The sequence below is a fragment of the Drosophila willistoni genome, unplaced genomic scaffold (genome assembly GCF_018902025.1).
Source record: "Drosophila willistoni isolate 14030-0811.24 unplaced genomic scaffold, UCI_dwil_1.1 Seg169, whole genome shotgun sequence".
NCBI classification, from domain to species: domain Eukaryota; kingdom Metazoa; phylum Arthropoda; class Insecta; order Diptera; family Drosophilidae; genus Drosophila; species Drosophila willistoni.
Genome location: NW_025814128.1, coordinates 283,605 through 310,980, shown reverse-complemented (window position 1 = coordinate 310,980; position 27,376 = coordinate 283,605). Strand labels below are relative to the sequence as shown.

At 38.4% G+C, this 27,376-nt stretch overlaps 1 protein-coding gene across 8 annotated transcripts in view; it reads left to right on the top strand.

Annotated features, from left to right (window-relative positions):
• LOC111519113 (ubiquitin carboxyl-terminal hydrolase CYLD) overlaps positions 1–27,376 on the top strand; it is a 294,944-nt gene that overhangs the window by 66,579 nt on the left and 200,989 nt on the right. For 5 of the 8 annotated variants that reach the window (XM_047012551.1, XM_047012549.1, XM_047012553.1 and 2 more), the window contains 3 exons: positions 12,346–12,500; positions 13,804–14,022; positions 14,080–14,314. The exons of 1 other annotated variant lie outside the window; for it this stretch is intronic. In XM_047012551.1, coding sequence (XP_046868507.1) covers positions 12,346–12,500; positions 13,804–14,022; positions 14,080–14,314 — 609 coding nt within the window. The remainder of the gene's footprint in view (positions 1–12,345; positions 12,501–13,803; positions 14,023–14,079; positions 14,315–27,376) is intronic. 2 more of the 8 variants (XM_047012555.1, XM_047012556.1) reach the window with 2 other exon arrangements.

The window sequence follows — 27,376 nt, the reverse complement described above, 5'->3', positions numbered from 1 at the left end:
CGGAAGCACTTCCACTGTCCGCATGAACACGTAGATCTCGGAGACTAAAAGAGGAAAAGGAATTTGGTTTTCAGACTCCTGTAATACCTACGGTGTTCAAGTTTATTTCAATTTTTCCCACGTCCTCGCAAATTACATAAATTATGACTCAATTACGAATGTTCCATTAGCGATCGTAAAGCTTTCACAATGCTTCATACTCACATGCAAAACACTAGTAAGCTAGCCAAAAAGCTTCAGCTTCCGTTTCGTTACGATCATTATGAGATTGCTGGAATTGGTGAAATACGTGCACATGCTATATGATATGATATGGTATCTACCAAAATTCGTTGAAGAATATCTCAAGACGAATATGGAATATGGTGTTTATCGCGACTAAATCTATATCTCTACCTCAGCCTGAAAAGAGACTAGATTTGTCAAATTAAGCTATTCCCAAAGAATTTGAGCTAGCCGACACATTCTTTTATAAGCTCGGAGGAGTTTTTTGAACTACTTAAGAAGGTTAATATGATGGATCGTCGGGGGTAAGATTGCTGAACCTTAATCAACTTAACACTACACTTGTAATTTAACGCAAAAGCAAAATCTTAATACTATGTTAAGCAAAAAGCAAAATCTTAATACTATCCATTTCCAATTGGAATATGAATGGTTTTAGCAGCTGTTATGGTGGCTAAAAGGCACAACGTGACGGCTAGTCGACTTAAAAAGGCGTCAAGACTAAAAATGGCGGCTAAAAGACTAAAAATGGCGGCTAAAAGACTCAAAATGGCGAATAGAAGACTCAAAATGGCGGCTAAAATAACAGCAAAATGGTGGCTAGGCTCAAAATGGCGGCTAATGGACTTAAAATGGCGGCTAATGGACTCAAAATGGTGACTAGAATATTCAAAATGGCTGCTAGAAGACTCAAAATGGCGACTAGAAGACTCCAAATATCGACTAAAAGACTCAAAATGGCGGCTAAAAGACTCAAAATGGAGGCTAGAAGACTAAAATGAGGACTAAAAGACTCAAAATGGCGTCTGTAGAATGGTTCCAGCAGCTGGTATGGATTTTATATAATATATGGCGGCTATAAGACTCAAAAAGGCGGCTGCACAATGGTTCCAGCAGCTGGTATGGCTTTTATTTAAAAGATACGCACCCAGTATTTCCATAAAAATGATTTTCTTAAACTTTATAACAGATAGAGACATCAAATTTGGTATATATACTCGTTTAGTTAGCGCACAGACATTAATCGTTCAAAATCCTTGCACGCCACCTTCCGTAGAGTAGAGTAGAGTCATTGAATTTGGTATGTATGTATGTATACTGGCTTAGTACGCGCGCAGATTTTGTGTTTTTAAATTAAACTGATTTTTTCGAAAACTAACAATGTCAAAGTCACCCTTCATTGTGGGCGATAGATGATGATATTCTTACTTTATTATTATTTACCACTAGACTACAGACCAAAAACAACGAATTGGTGGAAAAATTATACAAACATGAACTTATTTCAAGGACCGAACGAAATAAGCTTATAACAAACAATTTCACCAAGAATATACGGATTACCTAAAATTCATAAAGAAGGTACGCTATTGAGACCAATCTGCTCATCAATTGGTTCTCCATCCTACGGACCATGCAAATACATAGTCAACCTATTAAAAAATATAACGGCAGACTCAACATACAACGTAAAGAATGCCTCAGAATTTAAGACAAGGATTAATGACAAATACATTTGCGACGATGAAAGATTCTTATCATTTGGCGTAGTCTCAGTTTTTCCTAGTATTCCAATACAATTGACACTTGACACCATTAGGGGAAAATGGATAAAAATAAAAGCGCACACTAACATTCCAAATTAACATTAATGGAAATAGTACGTTTTTGTATACCATTGTATCACCAACGTGGCCAATAATAGCCGACATAATTATGGAAGAACTCCTAGACAAAAAAATCACCTAGAGTTATGATGAAATATGTAGATGACCGTTTTTGCCAGAATTAAAGAAGACGAGATCCAAAACACACATGACCACCTAAATTCATTTGACAGAAACGTAAAGTTTACAATAGAGTTTGGAAAATGACAAACTATTGACATAGACTCATCAATACACAGACGAGGAAACAAGCTAAAATTAAAATGGTACAAAAAACCAACAGCATCAGGACGAATCATCAACTTTAACCCAAACATCCGAAGTCGATGATAATGAATACAGCAAGAGGTTGTATACAATGGATGCTTAACATTTCGAACTCAATTTTTCAAGAAGAAACGAGGGAAAAAATAATATATAATATATAATAATAATATATAATAAACAACCACACCATAAGGACATTACTAAAATCTCACAATAAGAAAACCAATAGAGAAACCACGACAAAACGCTTTATGTCCGTCACATATGTCCCACAACTGTCGAAAAGATTGGCAAACTCGGAATTCTATGACAAAGAACAAATACAGATAGCACACAAACCCAACAACGCGTTACGGAGAATATTCAACAGGACAAAAAGACAAATGGACAAGAGCAACGAAGTTTATAAAATACCATGCGACGGGACCAATGAAGAAAACTGTGGAAAAATGTATATAGGGACAACCAAATCGAGGCTAAAAACTAGACTATCGCAACATAGATCTGACTACAAACTTCGTCAACACTCCAATGTACAAAAAACGGCACTTATGGCCCATTGTGCCGCCAGTATACGTTCACCAAATTTTGACGCAGCAAACATAATAGATCAAGAACAACATTACAACAAACGTTATACTTTGGAGATGGTGCACATAATAAATACCCCGACAAATATAAGACATAATTATAAGGTAAATACAGACAACTACGCGTATTTATACAGGCATTTATTAGGGACACATCAGTGTGTTCACGTCACAGTGTTTCTTGTTGTTAAATTAATGTTTATTAAGATATATATCAGAAGAGAAAATAGGAACAAATTTTTTTTTTTTTTTTGTTTTCATTTACACAACAATTTGACCTCGAGCCGGCCAATCATACCAAAATCAACAATTAACGAAATATCTTTATTTTGAATTCCATGTATTTCATCTATTTGCCAAAACTTTTCTAGCAGTATGTTTTACGCTTAGCAATAAGTTTACCTTTTCGGGCTTGTAATAGAATGGGTCGTATAACTCAATATCTTTGGGTATAGCTCCATTTGACATATCTAGTCTCCTTTCACGCTGAGATAAAGATATAGATTTAGTCACGATAAACTCCATATTCCATTCTTCTGGAGATATTCTTAAACGAATTTTGGTAGATCAGGAATGTTTCATAAGTGTAAGAATTTCACCGATTCAGGCAATCTCAGAATGATCGTAACGAAACGGAAGCTGAAGCTGACGGCTAATTATTCAGTTATAAAGGTAGGCTCAGAGCACGAATCAAGTTTTCATCAAGAATCATTTATTGCTGTTGGAAGTAATTCGCGACGAGCTTGGCGAGTCCACATCGATGTTGCAAATGTTTTACTTTCGTCATGTGTGTTATGAATGATTTGTTGCAATTGATGATGAATACAAGGTCCTTCTGGTTGATAATTTCCATGGACGTTTGGATCCTCTTGCATGTACGTGTAAGGTAAACCTCCACACTGAAGACATATGTTCAATGTAGGACCCTTTGAGGCTGTATGATCCTTATTCAGGCAATTCAAACAAATTATCGCTGTCTTAACAATCCTGAATCGCTCAATAAAAGGTAGCGAAATAAAAATTAGACAGAATGCTAACCTATGCTCAGTTGAATGGAATTGCATGCGTCTGCTCTGGGCTGCCACAAATACTTTCGAAGCACTATGAATTTTGTCTCTGACGGTTCTTTTTTATACCCTTGCAGAGGGTATTATAAAATTGGTCAGATTTTTGTAACGCACAGAAGGAGACGTTTCCGACCCCTGCTCCTTATCTGGAGCAGATCAAGTATACAAATTATCAGGACCACTATATCGAATAGCTCGAGAAGAAACATTTTCATAAAAATTGGAGTATCCCCATGAAATTTACAAATATGATAGTATTGGATATAAAACCTCAGATCCCAATTTGAATCTGATCGGATAAATAGAACACAAGTTACAGTTAATATAAATTGGTTCAAGCGCTGCTGTCAGCGCTGCTTGCTGCCTACTACGTCATCATCAAATCAACAGAGCACATGCATACCCACACAGACGCAACGCTACATGAACTGTATGAGTATGCGTGCCGTGCTTTGCTTAGGGAATGATGGAAGAAGAAGAAACAATTTTAGTAAAAAAAGTAATAATATTTTGTTTGTGTATTGATGAATTGAGTTGCAGGGAAAGAAATTTCAAAATGTAAAGATATTATTGCCAAGGATTGCTAGGGTATATAAACTTCGGGATAGCCGAAGTTAGCTTCATCGATATTTTCTTGTAGGTTTCGCAGATACCCTTCAAAATACTGAGAGTGTCGACTGAATATTTGATAACAGTCGGCCCAGTCTAGCAATTTATCGTATTTTTGAACCCGATAATATGCTTGTTTGGATTCAAGATCAATTTTTGCCATAACAATATGAATAAGGACTGCGTTTAATACCTAAGATCTTCAGACCCAAGAGACAACAATTATCCGCGGAGAGCTGAAACGGTATCCAAAATTGTACAGAGTGTCACATCATCTTTTTATACCATACACCCATAGGGTGAAATGGTATATTAAAGTCGCCAAAATGTATGTAACAGGCAGAAGGAAGCATCTCCGACCCCACAAAGTATATATATTCTTGATCAGGATCAACAGCCGAGTCGATCTAGCCATGTCCGTCTGTCCGTCCGTCCGTCCGTCTGTCCGTCTGTCCGTATGAACACCTAGATCTCGGAGACTATAAGAGCTAGAGCCACCAAATTTGGTATGTAGACTCGTGTAGTATGTAGAGTGATCAAGTTTATTTCAAATTTTTGCCACGCCCCTTTCCCCCCCCCGCAATTTAAAAAAAGCGTTTATCTCAAAAACTATTCTACCTAGAGACACCATATTTGGTATGTATATTCGCTTAGTAAATGCACACATAAAAATTTTGCCACGCCCTTTTCCGCCCCCGTAATTTGAAAAACTTGATTATCTCCCGTATTTTTTTACCTCATGCAATCAAATTTGGCACACTTCAATTTAATACTAATATCTATCAAAATACCAAATTTGATCAAAATCGGATAAAAAACAGTCGAGTTATGCATATAAACGTTTTTCCATAAGGCCGGAGTTGGCCGTTGGCTGGTGGGGGCGCTAGGGTGCTCGTATGATTGAGTGAGCGAGATACTAAGATATGCTTGTAAGAAGCATGTGAAAATGCATTTGTTTAATAAAGTTGAAATGTTTGCTTTACTGGTGTATGGTATACCTAAGTCGGCGAGACGACTTACTTACTTCATTTTTTCATGTTAGCAATGTAAAACAGGCTTGAAAAATGTTGTTGCGAATAAAAGAACTTTCTCGTCATATCGCTCATTGAGGTGGTATAGAGCCTTGGGAAAATGTTCGTCTGATACTTGAAATAGACAACTTATCAGATAGTTAAATTTGTCCGCATTGGACAATGACTTGTCTTCATGTACTATAGTTGTAGATTAAGTAATACATATGTGAATTACCCATATTTGCCGTCGAATTTATGTAATTTGAGGGATGGAAGCCGATTGTTTGTTTCGATAAAAAGATTTTCTATCTCAGCCCAATTCGCGTCTGCTGGATCTAGCTTCTCAATATTGGTTAGAACTTGTAATGGCTGTTTTAAATACGACTTTACCATTTGAGACTTACAGTCTAGGATAATAGGGTCCATTTCAAGATCAATTCTAGCTCTTTAACTTTCGATATTAGACTGCAGTTAATTCCGTTGTTGTCTAAGAGGTAGACGATGCATTTCAACTCTTAATGAAAGAAATTTAGCAAGTTAGAAACGAGTTAAACCTGAGCTAGACGAGTTCTAATTTTAAGAAAACACTCATATGCATTAGGTTTTACTCAAAGATCTTAATAACTGAGCTATGTATGAATGTAAAGCATGTGTACGATCGCTAATGAATTTCGTAACTGTGTTAAAACTTGAGTGGAAATTGATTATGCAAATTTACACACTCCAGTTAACTTGGGTTATGATAGGGCTCCAATGTGAATTTCCCACGATGATATGTTCCGCAAGTCCAATGTAGATTATCCGAGATGATTATGTAAATATGAATGCAATCAAATTAACGAATAAACGAATTTGAATAGTTTTTATGTTGGGACTTGCGAAGTGCAAGGTCCCGTCATGGTCGCCAATGTTTGATCTGCCCAATTGCAGATGGTACAAGACTCCAATGCTGAATAGCATGTCGAGTGGAGTAAGGAAAATAAGGTCTTCTCTTCGGTTTTCAGAAAGAAGTCACTTTTATATTTCGGTTTCATGAGGTAGAAGCTCTCAATGAGCCATGTAACAGAAGCTTTTAGAACATGTTAATGTCAATACAGTGGTAGAAGTTCCAATAATCTTAAACAAATAATATAAAAAAATTTATAATATATCCAAAATTGAACTTAACGATGACATCTTCTCTAACACATTTAGACTCTATTATACGCAAGGTCACTACTTATTGTACGTTGGGCATAAAAGCATTGTCAAGAGTTTGTCTAGGCAAATCTACTTGTTCTTTTCCTGCGCAGGATTTTCTTTTTTACTTTGATTTCTTGTAGTGACTTTTATTAGGTTTGTATTTATGCTCTTTAGCTCTTTTATTATGACTGATAATGCGCTTATGCATAATCTTTAAATATGTTAATCGTCTATGATCTATTTTTATTGTGAAGTGTCGGCCATATATATATGATCGGAAATGATTGATTGCCCAGTGTATAGCTGCCAGTTCGTGTTCGGTTGTGCTTTTATTAGGATACTGGATTTTGATTTAAAATCGCTACACATGCATGTATGCTTGCATCCGTGATTATGCAAAATTCAAATTCATTTTGGCTCATACTTTTCATACTTTTTACATAAACTAGTTATGTGCCGTGCATAATCGGCGAAGTTTTTAATAAAACGTCTGGAATAATTGCAAAAAGCAATGAATCTTCTAGTGCTGTCTGCGTCCGTAGGGACAGGCTATTTTTCAATGACCTCATATTTTGTGTCATCTGGTAAAATACCATTATCAGAACAACCGATGATTATTAAGTCATCCATCTACAAGAATGCTTGTGAAGAATCTAGTCCAGAAAAAGCTATTTTCAACATTCATTAAAAAGAATTTGACGCTTTTTTAAGACCATTCGATAGTCTTGTGAATTGATACAAGCCATTACTCGTTGAAAAAAACGTTGTTCTACTTGATTTAATTCTTTAATTCGATTTGATGGAATCCAGACATTAGGTCTAGACAAGGGAAGTACTTGGCTCTTCCCAATTGGTCAAGAATTTCATCTATTCTTGGAAGCGGAAATTTATCGAAACAATAATTTTTTATTTATGATTTTCAATATTTTGGTTGAATTTGTCGTATTTAACACTTAGATGATATCTTTATTAGAAATTGTATTTCCAAGAAATATTCTTTCCTCAATCTCTTGATGTGGGACTAAGACAGTGTGTTCTATTAATGGTAATTTTATTTGTCGGACAACTTCAGCGCGAGCTGCAAAAATTATGGCATTGTTATCACAAATATGACAGGTATATTTATTGGGAAGTTAAGATTGTCATGCCTAAATAATAGAGTGTCACTGATATGTGAACAATCTAATAGGCAATTAAATTTTTTAATGAAGTTTATACCTATAATGTCACCGATAGGGATTGTAAAGTTTTCAATTGGAAAGTTTTAAAGTTGTTCAATTCATGCTAAACCTTTTGAAAAACCTAAACCCTCGATAATTCCTGATATTTTTGTTGTTAAATTGGTTATTAACGTTGTAAAAATATCGACATTTTTTTTAAGTATCGATTCATGGAAAAAGTGTTACCTGTTTTTGCATATTTTGACTTACCAAATATTCCTGAACTAAGATTTGTATTGTATCTATTCCTTGAGCAGATTGTTTATTTTCGATGTCAGATTTTTTCCTCATTTGTAAACCAACATCTGACCTATTTTTAGATACAATTGACTCCTCAAATTTCGCTCCTGTTCTTATTCGGTCTAAACTTTCTCTCGCTTGTAGCAAGTGAAGGTTATTGAGCCGACTGAATACTTATGCGAATAGTTTATTAATGGCATTAAATTTGTTAATAAAAATTCGCTCATGTTTTAGTTTGGTTTGGTTTTTATATACATGCTTTTGTTAAGGCATTTAAACAAATTTATTTATCATTTATCAAATGATCTTTAACCAATAAGACTATTTCAGCTATTCCATTTATTGTAGCATAAATTCTTCTTTCGATGAAAGAACGGCCTTCAATCTAAGCATAGGAAATAACGAAGATATTGATTAAAGTCACTGTTTTCGACCGATCGTTCCCATGGGAGCTATATGATATAGTCACCCGATCTTGATCAAATTTGGCATAGTCATTTATATGTGTAATAAACTCACCCAAATACGAAAGTAGCTCACGAAAATAGCTCGGAAAATAACGAAGTTATTGAGAAAAGTCACTGTCGTGACTTTGGCGTTTGTATGGGAGCTATGTGATATAGTGAGATATACAACCGCTGCAGTATATACAAGGCTACATGCAAAATTTCAACTCTGTAGTTCTAATGGTCTAGGAGGAGTTTGCGTTGATCCAGACGGACGGACGGACATGGCTTTATGAACTCGTCTTGTCATGCTGATCAAGAATATATATACTTTATATGGTCCGAGATGCTTCCTTTTATGCGTTGCACACTTCTGACCAAAATTAATATACCCTTTTTGCAAGGGTATAAAAAGCTCAAATGATAAACACAAAAACAAGAACACGTGTCACTGAGTCGTGGGTAGGCAAAAGACTAGAGCGCAATCAAACAAAAATAGGAAAGAGCGAGGCAACAATTTGAACGCAAGAGCGCGATAGTTAGCTACAACGGTAAAATATAGGACAAAAGCAAAAGAGACAAGCAAAACAACAACACCGCTAGTGCAAGTTTTGTTGTAAGATTAAATTTATGTTGGAATTGTTTGATTTTATTTTGCATTTTTGGATTCAAATTAAATTTCTCTGTTTGACGTATGTATATGTATATGTACATATACATATGTATATACAGCCACTGTATATTAAAACGTTTTTTTTACTTTAGTTCTGATTTTCTCGGATCCTAAATTACTTAATGGAATACGTTTTTCTGTAATTTGTTGGTTATTGTATTCAGATTATGAACTGTAAAAATCATAGTTTAAACCTTTTTCCAAAGGTGCATTTATATAAAAAAGAAGTCCGTTTATGTAGACAAAGTTTAAGTCAATTTGGTACGTAGATTGGTTTCGCATGCGCGCAAATTATGACTTTGTGAAATTTTTGCCACGCCTACATCCGCCACCATAATATAGAAAAACCCGATAGCCTATCGTAATCAAATTCGGCAGACTAATTAATCCTTTTAATTTCTACTGACCTATCAAATTTGACTAAAAACACGCAAAATATTCGTATAAACGAGTTTTACTAGGCGGTTTAATGGGCAAAGTTGGCCATTGGCTGCTGGCGGCGCTAGAGTGCTTGTGTGTTTGTAAGAGTGAGCGAGATAGCCTATGTTAGAAGGCATGTAAATATAATTTAATATACATTTGGTTTTCAAATTAAAAATTTGCAATTGGTGCAATACTTACTTCATTTTCTTACAGGCTTAATCGTGTTGTCGTGGAGGTGAAGTACTCATTGCTGTCAACTTGAATTTGTGTTCAGATGCTGTGGCGATTGATCTGCCCTTAGGTGTTGAGTTTATTTTCGTCAAAGTTACATGTTCCAACTTTAGCTTATATATTTCTCGTTTTCTCGTTTCTCGTAATTTCTTCGTCTCAAGATGGTTTTCTTGCAAGACTACTTAAATGCTGGAGTTATAATTTCTTACAATTGCGTTACTAATTTTTTGAATAGCATCTCAGTTTTTCGTCATAAATGTTTTCGTAAGACAAGTTCAAACATCATTAAATCGAAATATTTTAAATGGGTTAAAAAAAACTGGTTCGCGACTTGACTATATAAATTATTGTGTAGAAATCCCAATGCTACAATAACTATACCTTCATACTTGACTATATAAATTATTGTTTAGAAATCCCAATGCTACAATAACTATACCTTCATACTTATTGTAGCATTGGGATTTCTACACAATAATTTATATAGTCAAGTCGCGAACCAGTTTTTTTTAACCCATTTAAAATATTTCGATTTAATGATGTTTGAACTTGTCTTACCTTCATACTTAATGACCAGGCAGCTTGTAATGATTTTGAATTAGAGATCTATTTGCTAAATTCTTTCAGTTTACTTATTCCACTATTGCTTCACCTACCACATCCCATCCCTTCTCTATCACACATTTAAATGGTTTGTTTTTTCCTAGTATTACTGAAGAATGTATTATCTCTTCGTTCCCAGTCCTGATTATATGCAACTTGGAATATAATCAGGACTGGGAACGAAGGACATAAAGAGTTAGATAAAGAAATAGAACACATTTTAAGAATCACATCTAAGACGTCTTCCTTCGTTCCCAGTCCTGATTATATTCCAAGTTGCATATAACCAGGACTGGGAACGAAGGAAGACGTCTTATGCAACTTGGAATATAATCAGGACTGGGAACGAAGGAAGACGTCTTAGATGTGATTCTTAAAATGTGTTCTATTTCTTTATCTAACTCTTTATGTCCTTTATTTTATATATCAAGTGATACTTGTGATGACTGTCCAAGATGATGTAACGATGAATGCAATCAAATGAACGAATAAACGAATTTATATAGTTTTTAAGTTTTTATGTTGGGACTTGCAAAGTGCAATGTCCTGTCACGGTCGCCAATGTTTGATCTGCCCAGTTGCAGACGGTTAAAAAGCTCCAAAGCTCAATAGCATGTGGAGTGGAGTAAGGAAAAATAAGTCTTCTCCTCTTGGAATTCCAGAAAGAAGTCATTTTTTTTATTACGGTTTCATGAGTTAGAAGCTCTTTATGAGCTATGTAACAGAAGCTTTTAGAACATGTTAATGTAAATACAGTGTTAGAAATTGCAATAATCTTAAACAAATAATATAAGAAATTTTAATATATACAAATCTAAGTTAACGATGACGTTTCCTCCAACAAGATGAGTTGCAGAGAAGGGTGGACTGCGAAGCACAAATAATCAGTCGGCGGCTTGTACTCATCAGTGGCAGAGAGTTAGGGTGTTGAAGCGTGGGAAGCCCGCGGAATAAGATGATAGGTTTGTGAAATGTCTTTTGTATTTTGACCTTTGGAGAGAAGGGCAAACCTATTATCCTCCGTTTGGCTATATATTAATTCTTATTCACTTTGACAACAGCACGCTATTAGGCAGATCTCTTGCTTCACTTATACAAAGAAACAGTAAGTAAGATGAGGAATCGAGTTAACTGCATCGCTAAAGTGAATGAGATAAGAATAGTATTTAAAAATTTTGTTTAGCTGTTTAATGTGTTTCAGATATCAGCATAGGAATAGTGACAATTCGTTTTTGTGCTTGAAGATACCGTTAGCAGTCCAAAGACATCGCCGTATCCATTATTTATTCTAAATAAGCATTTGATTCTAATTCCGCAACAGTTCCTGCATGCAGACTTGCAAAGAATACACTGGAGATAGTTTTAGAAGGGCTGGTAGAAGAATAACCCCGATGTGGTTTGGTTTGTAGGTAACAGACGGTCTACCTGGAGGTTTGCGCCCGCTTAGGTGTGACTTAAGGTCATTTAATACAGGACACCCTCTTTAGTTAAACTTATGGTTCCCTCCAAAGTTACTGCAAATCCCTTAGATGTTGGTTCTGTCCCCGGTGCAAATGCCACAGCCAACGCAAATAAACCTAAAGTGGCAATTGTTCGTTGGTAGTTTTTGCACTTAGGTGGCTGAATTTTAAACCAAATCTCGTTTTTAATATCAGCGCTTACGGTAGCATTTATGGAGTCGGCGACACAACTGAAAAGTACGCGTAGTTACGTTGTAAGGGGAGTCGACGCTTGCGTTTTTGTAGTGCAAGTTGTTCTTGTAACTGTTGCTGGCGAGAATTGAGAGACATTGGGCCTAAGATGACTTCCGCCCCTATAATTAAGAAAAAAAAAACAATTGCACACTAATTTTATACATTTCGTCTTTATTTTCAAAAATGTGTTTTTAGAAGTTTGTAACTCAGAGGAACTGAATAATATTTGTGGAAAATTTAAGGGCATACAAGGTCACCACAATTCTTGCTATTTGGACGCTACTTTGTTTTCTATGTTTACATTTACAAGCGTGTTTGACTCAATCCTGTATAGGTGTTCGGGACCACAGGTAAGTTATTTAATATTTATTTAATTATGAGATGAATTGAAATATTATCAATTTTAAAGTTATCAGATTAATGAATTTCGGATATATTTTCGTTGCACTGACACCGTCTACAGGGCAGTTGTCCTATAATACTGTAACGTCGACCGACTGTGCGGCATTTCGGGTAATAAGCAAACTGTCCCCATTAGGTAAACCGCTGGGCACACTATACACACTATTTGTATACCCTTGCAACTTTTATGGTAACTCTTTCCTTACCTATAGCCATTAAAGTAGAAAAACGTTCAAGCTAAAAAGGCTAATATTGCGAAAGAACGGCCTACAATCTTAGTATAGGAAATAACGAAGATATTGATCTGAGTCACTGCTTTGCACTGATCGTTCCTATGGGAGCTATGTATATGATATAGTAACCCGATCTTTATCAAATTCGGCACAGTCATTAACAGATATATTAAACTAACAAATGTTTAATTTGAAAGCAATCGCGTCAAAAGTGACGAAGTTATTGACAAAAGTCACTGTTTTCGAAAGATCGTTCCTATGGGAGCTATATGATATAGTCACCCGATCTTGATCAAATTTGGCACAGTCGTTTATATGTGTAATTAACTCACCAATATTAAATTTCATGACAATAGCTCAGAAAATAACGAAGTTATTGAGAAAAGTCACTGTTCGTGACTTTGCCATTTGTATGGGAGCTATATGATATAGTGATCCGATCCGGCTGAATCCGAGATATACAACGCCTGCAGTATATACAAGCCTACATGCAAAATTTCAGCTCTGTACCTCCAACGGTCTAGGAGGAGTTTGCGTTGATCCAGACGGACGGACGGACGGAAGGACGAACGGACATGGCGATTTGAACTCGTCTCGTCGTGCTGATCAAGAATATATATACTTTATATGGTCGGAGATGCTTCCTTCTATGCGTTGCACACTTCTGACCAAAATTAATATACCCTTTTTGCAAGGGTATAATAAACATCCAACAATTAGCACCAAACGGGCAACTTGCCTACTGAATCCCGTGGGTCATGGGCATTAGGGAAAACTTATAAACTTTATAATTTGTTGTCTCCAAAAATCACCATCATAATCTATACTCAGTTTCTAATAAATAAGTTAAAAAATCAATTTCTGCTAAATGTTATATTTTTGTATTGGTAGAAAACTTTCGGGCGTTAAAGAAACGAGGGGTCGAGAAATCATAGACTTTAACACATTTCAAAAATTTTTAAAATGTCACTCAACAAAACATATATTTTTTTTTATCTCAATATTACTCACGTTTTAGGATATAGCTCACTACAGCTCCGTGCAGAAAGTTTTACGTGATGAAATTGTCAATCCATTACGAAAGAATCTTTATGTGAGGGCGGACCGCGTAATGCAGCTACGCAAGCTATTAGATCAACTAAGTTCAGTAAGCGGCTTAACAAGCGAGGAGAAGGATCCTGAAGAATTTCTAAACAGTTTGCTAGCACAAATAATGCGTGTAGAGCCCTTTTTAAAAGTAAGTTTTTTTTTGTGAACAGAATACCATTGCTTATTTTAAAACTTAATTTTTTAGCTAAGCTCTGGACAGGACTCATATTTTTATCAACTATTTGTAGAAAAAGACGAACGATTAACTTTTCCCACTGTTCAGCAACTATTCGAACAGAGTTTTCATTCGTCTAGTATCAAGTTAAAGGAGGTTCCTTCCTGTCTTATTATTCAAATGCCACGCTTTGGAAAGAATTACAAAATGTATCCGCGAATTTTGCCGTCACAAGTCTTAGATGTTACGGACATTATTGAAGACTGTAAGTATCTATTATTTCCAGATAATTTAATTACATTAATACAAAAAAGTTGAATTTAACTTCATGACCCCCTAAAAAAAACTGTGTTGTACAGATTTTGTAGGTACTCTTTAAAAAGATATTCTACAATTGGTCATATGTTTGATAAGCATGAAAGGCCAAGTCGCTACAGCCATAATGGAATGAAACTCATTATTTAAGCTATCTACTACCTCTATGTGTATTACCATTTCAGAAAGTGCTACACAATACAACAAACCCGCCAAACTACACATTTACATATGTATATGGTATATATGTTGAGTTTGAAACAACACTTAAATCATTTGGAAAGGAATCTAAATAGTTTTTAAATAATCTTGGTTACATAGAGCTGATTTATAGAATCTTTTTGGTGACAGGGCGTAATAGGTACAATACTTCAAACTAGTTTACTAGTTTACTAGTTTTAATAGTTTATTCTATCTAAAGGCTTTTAATTAATTTAATTACAAATCAGTCAGTGTTTAAGTGCTTTGTGTTTATAGAAAGCAAAGTTCTCGAGAATCAAATAGAACAAGCACACAAAACTTTTAGGTAGAACCATGACAAATGAAGTAAGTTTTTTTGCTGACTTTGATATACAATGCACAAAGTAAAACAAATATTTTAAATTTTGTATGCTAGAGAGGTTAATGTTAGGGGAGGAAGAATTGTGAGGTAATTTACGGTATTACGGGCAGATGGGTGGAGGTGTTTTTATACCCTTGCAAAAAGGGTATATTAATTTTGGTCAAAAGTGTGCAACGCATAGAAGGAAGCATCTCCGACCATATAAAGTATATATATTCTTGATCAGCACGACGAGACGAGTTCAAATAGCCATGTCCGTCCGTCCGTCCGTCCGTCCGTCCGTCCGTCCGTCTGGATCAACGCAAACTCCTCCTAGACCGTAAGAGCTACAGAGCTGAAATTTTGCATGTAGGCTTGTATATACTGCAGGCGTTGTATATCTCGGATTCAGCCGGATCGAATCACTATATCATATAGCTCCCATACAAATGGCAAAGTCACGAACTGTGACTTTTCTCAATAACTTCGTTATTTTCTTAGCTATTGTCGTAAAATTTAATATTGGTGAGTTAATTACAGATATAAACGACTATGCCAAGTTTGATCACGATCGGGTTACTATATCATATAGCTCCCATACGAACGATCTTTCGAAAACAGTGACTTTTGCCAATAACTTCGTTACTTTTGACGCGATTGCTTTCAAATTAAACATTTGTTAGTTTAATATATCTGCTAATGACTGTGCCGAATTTGATAAAGATCGGGTTACTATATCATATAGCTCCCATAGGAACGATCAGTGGAAAACAGTGACTTTGATCAATATCTTACTTTTTTCCTATGCTAAGATTGTAGGCCGTTCTTTCGGACACATTAGCCCTTTTAGCTTAAACGTTTTTCCACTTTGATGGCTATAGGTAAGGAAAAACTTACCAAAAAAGTTGCAAGGGTATACAAACTTTGACGCGGTCAAAGTTAGCCCCGGCCCTCTGGTTTTTAGTATATATTGGTGTGTAAGTTTTGTACGACCAAGCCGGAATCGTGTGTATATTACTGCGTGTTTTCTTTCTATTTTTATTGGGAAGTGAGTTGGTTGCATCTGGATTCATGGTTATGTAGAAACGTGCGTAGTGATTCCATGTTAACCTCAGCGGCGCTGCTTTCGTGTTTAAATTGACTAGTTTATTGACGTCTTTTTTGTGGTTTTTTTTTTTTTTTTTTTTTTTTTATTCCTTTATTGGTAGGTATAGATAGTATAGATAGATATGTATATACAGAGGAAAAAGAAAAAGATGCCATAAAGGGAGCTTGATCCTAGGGGACGTCCTCGTGGGAATTGCTTCCTAGGGTCGGTGGCTCTCTCTACGACGCTCCAGCTCTCATGCGTTCGGATTGTCGCAGATCCCGCATTACATATGCTGCAAAGCTGTTGACCGCTTCCCATGTTTGTGGGCTGCCAACCATTGAATCCACGAGGTTGTTCACCGTTAATCCAGCCCCTGCAGTGAGTTCTAGGTGCCTTCTTTGGGACTCATAGCGCCGACACCTGAAAAGAATATGTTGTGCGTCTTCTACGCTGTTATCGCTGCAGACTGTGCACATAGGCGATTCTTCGTGTCCAAAGCGATGGAGATATTGCCTAAAGCATCCATGACCGCTTAGTATCTGGGTTAGGTAGAAATTTACTGACCCATGCTTTCTGCCTAACCACTTCTCTATATTTGGGATCAGCAGGTGGGTCCATCTGCCCTTCTGTGACGCATCCCATCTTCTCTGCCATGTTATTAGGCTTCTGCCTCTAGCCTGTGCGCGTGCCAGTTTCTTCGAGGGCTCATCACTAGGTGCTGCAGCTACGACTGTGTTTTCATCCGCCTGAATGTCAAGTGGCAGCATCCCAGCTAACACTAATACTGCGTCGTCAGATACCGTTCTAAACGCGCAGCAGACTCTGAGTGCACAAAGTCTGTGGGTTGACCGTATGCCCCTGCTGTAGCTTTCTACTAATAAAGCCGATTTCCAGATCCGAGCCGCATAAAGTACAATGGAGCTGTGAACTGTCGTCAGCAGCTTTCTCGTCTCTTGTTTTGGGCCCCTCGTGTTTAAGAGGATCCTTGACAACGAACGCACGCATACAGATGCCTTCTCCTGGATGTTGGCTAGGTGTTCACGAAAGGTTAGTCGAGTGTCTATCCACACGCCAAGATAGCGGATAGCTCTTTTGGACTGGACCGTAGTCCCCTCAACAGTAATTTGTGCTGTCTCAACAAGTTTCCTGCTTGAAATTAGAACGGCCTCTGTTTTTTGCGCCGCTAATTTGAGTCCCGCGGAGCCCAGCCATTCTACTATCTTTGCGATGGCCATGTTTGCTGCAGCCTCTGCTTGCTTAATCTCTTTTTTAACAACGACTAGTGCAACATCATCTGCATAGCCAATTAGTTGACAGCTATCACAGAGTGTCAACCTCAGGACGCCATCATACATTATGTTCCATAGCAAAGGGCCCAGAACGGATCCTTGGGGAACCCCGCCAGATATGGAATGCAGCACGCTTCCAGCATCGGATGTATACTCCAACTGCCTCCTTCCGAAGTAGCTCCAGGTGATGGCATGAATGTGGGCCGGGACTCCAAAGTTTTGCAGTGCGTCAAGAATAGATCCCCAATCGGCAGTGTTAAAAGCGTTCTTTATGTCGAGGGTGACCAGCAGGCAATATTTTTTTGCACCTCCTTTCCATCTCTCACCTTTAATAGCTTCTGAGGCAATATCGACCACTCTTGAAATGGCATCAGTTGTGGACTTACTTTTTCTAAAGCCATATTGATTGGGTGACAAACCGCCGCCTAGCCTGATGGCTGACTCTAGCCTCGCACATATAATAGATTCCAGGACCTTGCCTATGGTGTCTATTAGGCAAATTGGCCTGTATCCTGATGGCTCATCTAGGCTTTTGCCTGGTTTTGGCAGCAGGACCAACTTTTGCAGCTTCCATATGTCCGGAAAGCAGCCCACCCAGAGGCATTGGGAATACACTTGTGCAAATATATCGGGGTTCAGCATCATTGCCAGCTTTACGGCGCGATTTGGTATGCCGTCTGGCCCTGGAGCTTTACTAGGGTTGAGGCGTCCAGCCGCGGCCTTTATCTCCTCATTTGAGACTACATCGACAGCAAAATGTGTCTGCATCGGTCTTCTGCACGTTAGTGCATCGCTTCTAGCTGGAAACAGAGATTGTACTATATCCCGCAGCTGCTCCGGATTTGTTGGTGCAGTTTTTTTATTTGCATACACACGCTTCACTACAATCTTATAGGCCTTGCCCCAGGGGTCCTTATCAGCTGAGTCACACAGCTCAAGGAAGCATTCCCGTTTGCTGGAATGTATGGCCCGTTTTAATGCCTTGCGAGTTCTTGCAAAAACTATATGAAGAGAGGGCCAATTGCCATCATTCCTTTTTCGCGCCCGTTGGTAACACCGTCTTGCCCTAAAGCAAGCCCGCCGTGCTTCTGCAATGCTATCATTCCACCAGAATACCGATCTATGGTGGCCTCGGTAAGCTTTACGTTCCTGCATGCTTTTGCCACACGCCTCGTCTAACTTACGAGCCAATTGGTTTGCCATACTCTGGGCTGACTCCGTTGCCAACTCTATACCAGTTATAGCGGCAGTGAATTGGGGAACATTCAGGGTATCCGCTTTGTACGTTTTACATGCCACCGGATGCACATCTCGCTGACGAATTGATCCTCCGATCTCGAAAAGGATCGCCTCATGGTCGCTAGCCGTGTAGAATTTGCCGATTTTCCAAGAGGAGCGCCGAAAAATGCTGCTGCTGACAAAAGTGAGGTCAATGACCGATCCTACACCCGCTCGGCTGAATGTATTTTGATTGCCACTGTTTAGCAGGGCAATATCTAGGCAATTCCCTCGTCGTAGGGCAAAAGCCTCCCATAAGGCACGGCCTCTAGCATTGTTCGAGACGCTGCCCCACTCTAAGGACCACGCGTTGAAATCACCAGCTATAATGAGTGGGCTGTGGCTTCTTGCGTCGGTAGCCAGCTCATCCAGCGCTGCACAAAATTCTTGGTGATTGATGCTAGGTGGCAACAACTATACACCCAGAACCGGTCTATCTTAGCCCGTACAAAATGTGCAAAAGCCCGGGTTTGAGACATTTGCAGCGGTCGCACGCTAGTTAGCAAAATCGCCGCTTTTCTTTGCGTACTACAGGTCGTGTTGTTGCCGCCATGGAGTCTGTATGGCTCGCTTACGATGACTACATCAATGTTTTGTTCCCTCGTCGTTTGCTTCAGCATATCATGTGCTGCTTCACAGTGGTTTAAGTTAATTTGCATGAACTTAACCATGATTTACATTTTTTGTAAGAGCGTTCTGGCCACAACGGGGCCCATAAGGACAACGCTGGCTCCCGGCAACATGACCCGCTTCTTTTATGCCATTTGCAGTGCATAGGAAACACTTGGCTGCGTTTTTACAGCCTCTGGCTTTATGCCGCTTTTCGCCGCACCGTAGGCACCAGTCGCTTCTGTCTTCTTGGCATTTGCATTGTGCTGAAACATGCCCAAATTCGTGGCATCTGAAGCATCTAACAGGTGTATTGTCTATTCTAATGCGGCTTTCGTTCAGCCTAATCTTGATTCTGCCCACATTGAGGATATCTTTGGCAAGGGCTGCCTGAACGCTGATGGTCGCCCGCTGTGTACCAGCGAATGCTGGTCGTAGACTCTTTATCGCCAGAGTAGTAAATTGGACGCCAAACTGGCTCGAGAATTCAGCCACTAGCTCGTCCTTAGACACCATCTCGTCCAAGTCTCTGACATCAAGCTTGATGAAGTCTGAGAGTGCTTTGGCCTCAATCTGAGCACCGAAAGCTACTTCGATATCTTTTGTAAGCTTCTGGAGGTTTTCAGCCATCGGCTTGTTCATCTCCAATAAGAGGCCTCCATTCGCTGTGCGTCTTGCCTTGCGTACATTAGCGCCAATCGAGCGCACTTTGTCATCTTCACTAGACGTTACCATTTTTAGCATATCGCTATATGACAAATTGGCTTTATTAGCTAACAAAATAGCGTCTGGCCGATGCCTAGGGAAATCCTTTTTCGCTGGTGGTTTTTTGTTCGCACGTTTGTACGTAACTTGCTGCCATTCATGGGCGAGACATGGTCTGGATCGCGCTCATTTCTTACCTGCCCTGGGGCAGATGTTTGTTCCCGCATTAATTTTTCTCTGGGAATTGTCGCTCCACGGTGTTTTTTTGGGGGAGTATTTCGACTTGGTATCATGTCTTCTCTGCGGCGCTTGGCGGAGTCATGATCACTCCCCATTATAGGCCTATTTGGCTTAGAGCCCGATTTCGCTGGCGTAATTTGTGTGCTTTTGTCGCTGTTATGCGGGGTTTTGTGAAACTCACCCGCAAGCACTCTGAGGCAGAGCAGTTCCTGCAGCTCCTTCATTCGCACAATGGCTTGCTTAGTGCCCATGTTAACGTGTCGGACTGGCTTTCGTGGTTTATCGTCCGCCGAGATGCCTTGGTTAAAGGTGTTGTCCAGCTGCCATATCAGTGATCCCAGTTCATCCAGCTCTGGAATGTGCGAGACCACTTGAACAGTTGGGCCATTCGGTGCCAAACATGGACTGTCTGGCATTAACCCAGCCTCTGCAGCCGCTTGAGGTACGCTGCATGCCGATGTTGTCGCTGACGGTGGCGATCGCATGAGCAGCGGCCGTTTCCCGAAAATCGACTCTTCTGGTGCAGCAGTGCCTAGAAGATCTTCACCAATACGGGATTGATGCTCCAAGGATGCAGCTAGCTTATCCATGGGGACAGGCTTGGAAACAAACCAAATTTGAATTCAGATTTTAAATTTTAAATCCAAATTTAAATCTGCCGCCAAAAATGCCCGGAGGCGCCCCCTGCCGAATTCTAGGTAGGGGCTCCCCTTTGCTCTCCTCGTTTACCAACACTGGCAAGATCAGCTGTGTTGATGCAGTTTTGACTAAGAAAAAGTTGGTGCAACAACAAGACGCACAATTCTGGAAGTAATTCGGATAAAAAAGTCTCACCCACACCAGGAAATATTTGGTGATGAGAGGCGGGAAAAAAGAAAAGAGAGGCAAGTAGCCGTCACCCTTCGCCCCCTCCACCGTCAGTGGACCGGCCTGCCGCAGAAGCAAAGATTGCTACTAGGCCAAATATTGAGGGCTGCAGCGGGGCTCCAACGACGTGGTATGTACTTAGTCTCCCTTGGAATCAATCTGACTCCTTTTTGACTTTTACAGGCGTTCCGGACACCAGTTTATGAAAGTTCAGACGGAGCAAAATATATACCGACAGTACCGCGGTTCACTTCAAGTACAAACAATCCGTCTTTTTTTTTTTTTTTTTTTTTTTTTTGTTTTTTTTTGTGGTAGGTGATATGCAGATGTAGTGGAAGTTTTGTGGCGCATTTTGCTGCTGTGCATTTTGAGGTTTGAGCTAATCTTATGCCGACTTTTTGTTATTGTAGGGTATCTTTTGTTAAAGTTGCTAACAGGCCAAGAGGGTGGTTCCCCTTGCGTTAACTGCAAGCTCTAAGGCGCTTATGATGGCTTCTACTTCTGCTGTGAAGGTTGACTTGAATTGAGGGGTAACGGCCGCTTTTAATGTTTTGTTGTCTTCACTTACTACACTTAAGGCTTTGGAGTTTTTTGATTTGGATGCGTCAGTGAAGAGAAAAGTGCATTGATTATGATCGTCTCTGATTTTGTTGTATCTTTTTTTGTAGACTTCGTTTTGTGTTGTGGTTTAACAGAGATAGAAAAGTGAGAGGAAGTAGATAATTTTTAAAAATTTGAGAGGATAATGGATTTCGCTATGTTAATGAGGGATGAGGTGTTACATTTTATAATTACTTAAGAATTTAATTACATTTAGTCTATTATTTAAATTATTGGTTAATCAAAACTGGGTTTTAACCGGCTTAAGGTCAATAAATCTTTCTAATTTATAAGATTTTAAATCATAGGCAGTACAAAAGGTAAGCAAGTTGTCTGTATACCTATTTCAAGAACCACCAAGTTCACCAATGAATTCAAACTACATGAAGCGAGAAATAAACGGCAAAGCTTGCAACTACAGATTCCACCTTTTTTATGTGCATGCCCTTGGGCGCCATCAGAATTAGTGTAAATGGCTTCGCCTTAACCAACTAACCGTCGCGCCCAATTATTTTTGTATATATTGTACTATATTTAAAAAAGAGTGTTTACAGCATGTGTTCTTGAAATAGCTATACAGACAATCTGCTCATCTTTGTGCTGTTTATGATTTGAAATCTTATAAATTAGTTAGAGTTATTGACCTTAAGTGGGCTGAAACCCAGTTTTGATTAACTTCAAAAAAGGTCGAAATCTAGAAAAATATTATGGGTTAATCTTTTTATATGTTCGATCCAAGTATACTTATTGTTAAATGTTAGACCTAGTATTTTAAGGTGTTTTGTTTGTGGTATGCTTACATTATAAGTATTGATTGTTGTTTTTATGTTTGTGCATTTGTGTTTTTCACATACATGTGAGTTGAGTGGGTTTACACAACTAAGTTTATTGATTATATTAATTTAAAAGTAGTTTCGAAAAGTTACAATTATTCTCGTCATTTACTCTGCTGCTTCGGTTCACTTCCTTTCTCCCTCACTGTTGCTTCTGCAACTTCCACTGTGTCTCTCCTGTGCTCTTCTATTCTGCTGTCTGCTGTACTCTCTGTTGTTCTGCTGTTAAACTCTCCATAGTACCTTACATACATGTAGGTGGATTGATTTTTCGGATGACAAGTTTGTGCCACTAATATCACACCATTTGTAGTTTTTTTTAAAAGAGATTGTTTATTTGAGTGTTGTACCCTTCATTTGGGTTGATAAAGAGACAGAGATCATCCGCATACATAGCGTGAAACAAAAACTTGTTATCATTGATCAGTTGGTTCAATTTGAAAGCAACAACAAAAATGGTAACAGACAACGCGCATCTTTGAGGGATTCCGTTTTTTAGATCAAAAGCTTTTGAAAGAGTATTCTTAATTTTGATTATTCCATTTAAATTTACTGCGGTCCACCAATAAATGCTTTGTTCCTAAATTTTATTGGGGTTGAAGATGAGTATTGACTTGTTAGCAGATGATTTGAATATTTTTGCCAGTCTGCTGACTGATTGGTGTTATTTGTTATAGTGAGTTCCTGTGCATTTTGATTTAAGCTTAATCGAAATAATTTCCAGTTTGCTAAATGAAGTTTATATCTGTATGTTTTGTGTTCTGTGTGCGAGTGTTATGTCGGAAATAGTTGAATTCGTATCGGGTAGTGGTCGCTTCTAGGTTCAATGCCAGACATTAAAGTCTCCTACTAACATTACTGGCTTATTGAAGTTATGTATCAGGTTATGAGGATATTGCTTAATAAATTTGTCTGTAAGTTAGAGATATATTAGTAATTATAAACGGGATTTTGGCTTGAATTTCTGCGGTTATGACTAAAATGTTGGACTTGCAATTAATGTTTGACTATTTGTGTCCGATAAATGGACATGGGTTTCTTGCAAGGTGGTTTCAAGTTGTTTTTTTTGTTAAGATAGAGTGATCATGGTATTTTTCTTTATACCCATTTATGTATCATTGCACTATGTTGAGAGACATAATGTAACAAAGTACAGAGTACAATCTTGTGTCGTTTTTCTTTAGTTAAATCTCTCCATGATCTTTCTATTTCTCTCCTACCCCCACTCTGTTAGGCGGCGTGCACTTAAATGCTTAAAATCATTATAGGCCACCGCGGGGAGCAAGAGAAAGGGCAAGTAGAGCCTAATAGATTTGAGTTTGTTACTGTCTGTATCAGAGAGCGTTGAGTTATTTTGTTTGTGTGGCTTGTATATTTATATCATACACCCATAGGGTGAAATGGTATATTAAAGTCGCCAAAATGTATGTAACAGGCAAAAGGAAGCTTTTCCGAGAGCCGCCAAATTTGTTATGTAGTCTCGTGTAGTATGTACAGATATCGAGTTTGTTTCAAATTTTTGTCACGACCCCTACCGCCCGCGCAAATTAAATAAAATCAATTTTTTCAAACACTACTAACTAGAGACACAAAATTTGGCATGTATATTTACTTAGTAAATGCGCACATTTTGTATGTGTAAAGATGTTGCCACGCCCCCTACCGCCCCCGCAAATTAAATAAAACTGATTTTGTCAAACACTATACTAAATAGAGATACCAAATTTGGTATGTATATTTGCTTAGTATAGAGCAAATTTTGTATGTGTAAATACTTGCCTCTTTCCGCCTCCGTAATTTGAAAAAACTCGATTATCTACCGTAATTGTCTACCTTGTGCAATCAAATTTGGCAAATTTGATTTAAATTTGATACAAATATCCAGCAGAATACATTTGATCAAACAAAAACCGAGTTATGCATATAAATGTTTTTCCATAGGGCCGGAGTTGGCCTTTGGCTGGTGGGGGCGCTAGGGCTTGAGTGCTCGTATGCTTGAGTGAGCGAGATACTAAGATATGTCTAATTCTGAGTCGATTGTTGTTATGATGTCTTCGGTCCTTAAGTTTTTAGCTTTTGGTGTTTGTTGCTTTGACATTTTTTTTTTTTTTTTTTTAGGCGCTGCTCGCGCGAATTCGAATTCGGTAAAATTGAATGGTTCGTTTGCTGTGTTATTGGTTTCGGTTATGTGTATTGACTTGTTTTCTTTTAATAAAAAAAGAGTCGAGACATTCGTTTCAACTTTTTTGGGTATAATATTTGTTTTTGGCTTCATACATAGTACATTTTGTACGATTGTATTATTGTTTTTATTTTTAATATTTCTTGGGCTTCCTTATATTTTGGACAATTTCGGTGACAGCATGCTCTCCGGTACAATTTACACAGTATGTGCGAGTACAGTTAGTTGTAGTGTGGATGGAAAGACCACATGGTTCGCCGGGGCAACGTTTGGTTGTGTGTCCAATAATTTGTCATGTTTTGCATCGCATAGGATTAGGGATATATTCTTTTACACGTCCAGTTTTCCAAGAAATTTGTATTTTTTTTGGTAGGCTGTACAAGTTAAAGGTGAGCTGAACCACACCTGTTGGGGTTGGTTTGTCGTCTATTTGCTTTGAGTACCTATTTATACACATTTACAACTCCTTGTGATATAAGTTCCTGGATTATTCTTCGTTTGTGATTTGCTGAGGTAGGGGGCATATACCGTTCCGTTACAATGATTGAGGTTTGTATGGTATTGTGTTTTAATTTTCCAAAGACCGTGGCGCTCTCTGTAGTAATGAATTTCTCTGCGATGTTTGTGCTGTCAACAAAGATTAAAAGCTTCCCATCTCACATTTAATAAATTTTAAGTATTTTTGAGCTAACTCCACATCTTTGTAGAGCAGTAATTTGTTGCAGGTGCTGATTTTAGATCTCCTGCCGAGTAACCACTGCATCTTGGACAGTTTTAAGATTGACTTAGTTCTCTTTACCTTTGTAATGACCGGGTTCCAGTTAAATTAAATAATGTGGAGACGGACACGTCAGTGCCGTTTGATTGCAGTTTAAAGATTGATTTTTATTCAATAATTATTCTTTTGCTTAACCTATGCTTAGATATATATTCTTTTGCTTCCCCTTCGGCGACAGCTACAAAAGAGAGGGAGAGTGTCAGTACATACATACAGCAATAGATAGAAATTTACTGAGCCATGCATTCTGCCTATCCACTTCTCTATATTTGGGATCAGCAGGTGGGTTCATCGACCCTTTTGTGACGCATCCCATCTTCTCTGATATGGGAGGCTTCTGCCTCTAGCCTGTGCGCGGGCCAGTTTTTTCGATAGCTTGTCTCTAGCTGCAGCAGCGACGGTTGTGTCTTCATTCGCTTGCATGTCAATTGGTGGCATCCCAGCTAATACTAGTGCTGCGTCGTCAGATACCGTTCTAAACGCGCAGCAGACTCTCAGTGCACATAGTCTGTGTGTTGACCGTATGCCCCTGCTGTAGCTATCTACTAACATACCCGATATTCAAATATGGGCCGCGTAAAGGACAATGTAGCTGTGCACTGTCATCAGCAGCTTCCTCTTCTCCCGTTTGGGACCCCTTGTGTTTAACAGAATCCGTGACAAGCAACGCACGCATGCCGATGCCTTTTCCTGGACGTTCGCTAAATGTTCTCGAAAACTTAGCCGAGTCTTTGTCCACACGGCAAGATAGCGGATGCCTCTCTTGGACTGTACCGTAGTCCCCTCGACGGTGATACGTGTTGTCTCAACGACTTTTCTGCTAGAAATTAGAACACTCTCTGTTTTTTTCTAATTCTAATTCGGTAAAATTGAATGGTTCGTTTGCTGTGTTATTGGTTTCAGTTATGTGTATTGACTTGTTTTCTTTTAATAAAAAAAGAGTCGAGACATTCGTTTCAACTTTTTTGGGTATAATATTTGTTCTTGGCTTCATACATAGTACATTTTGTACGATTGTATTATTGTTTTTATTTTTAATATTTCTTGGGCTTCCTTATATTTTGGACAATTTCGGTGACAGCATGCTCTCCGGTACAATTTACACAGTATGTGCGAGTACAGTTAGTTGTAGTGTGGATGGAAAAACCACATGGTTCGCCGGGGCAACGTTTGGTTGTGTGTCCAATAATTTGTCATTTTTTGCATCGCATAGGATTAGGGATATATTCTTTTACACGTCCAGTTTTCCAAGAAATTTGTATTTTTTGTGGTAGGCTGTACAAGTTAAAGGTGAGCTGAACCACACCTGTTGTGGTTGGTTTGTCGTCTATTTGCTTTGAGTACCTATTTATACACATTTACAACTCCTTGTGATATAAGTTCCTGGATTATTCTTCGTTTGTGATTTGCTGAGGTAGGGGGCATATACCGTTCCGTTACAATGATTGAGGTTTGTATGGTATTGTGTTTTAATTTTCCAAAGACCGTGGCGCTCTCTGTAGTAATGAATTTCTCTGCGATGTTTGTGCTGTCAACAAAGATTAAAAGCTTCCCATCTCACATTTAATAAATTTTAAGTATTTTTGAGCTAACTCCACATCTTTGTAGAGCAGTAATTTGTTGCAGGTGCTGATTTTAGATCTCCTGCCGAGTAACCACTGCATCTTGGACAGTTTTAAGATTGACTTAGTTCTCTTTACCTTTGTAATGACCGGGTTCCAGTTAAATTAAATAATGTGGAGACGGACACGTCAGTGCCGTTTGATTACAGTTTAAAGATTGATTTTTATTCAATAATTATTCTTTTGCTTAACCTATGCTTAGATATATATTCTTTTGCTTCCCCTTCGGCGACAGCTACAAAAGAGAGGGAGAGTGTCAGTACATACATACAGCAATAGATAGAAATTTACTGATCCATGCATTCTGCCTATCCACTTCTCTATATTTGGGATCAGCAGGTGGGTTCATCGACCCTTTTGTGACGCATCCCATCTTCT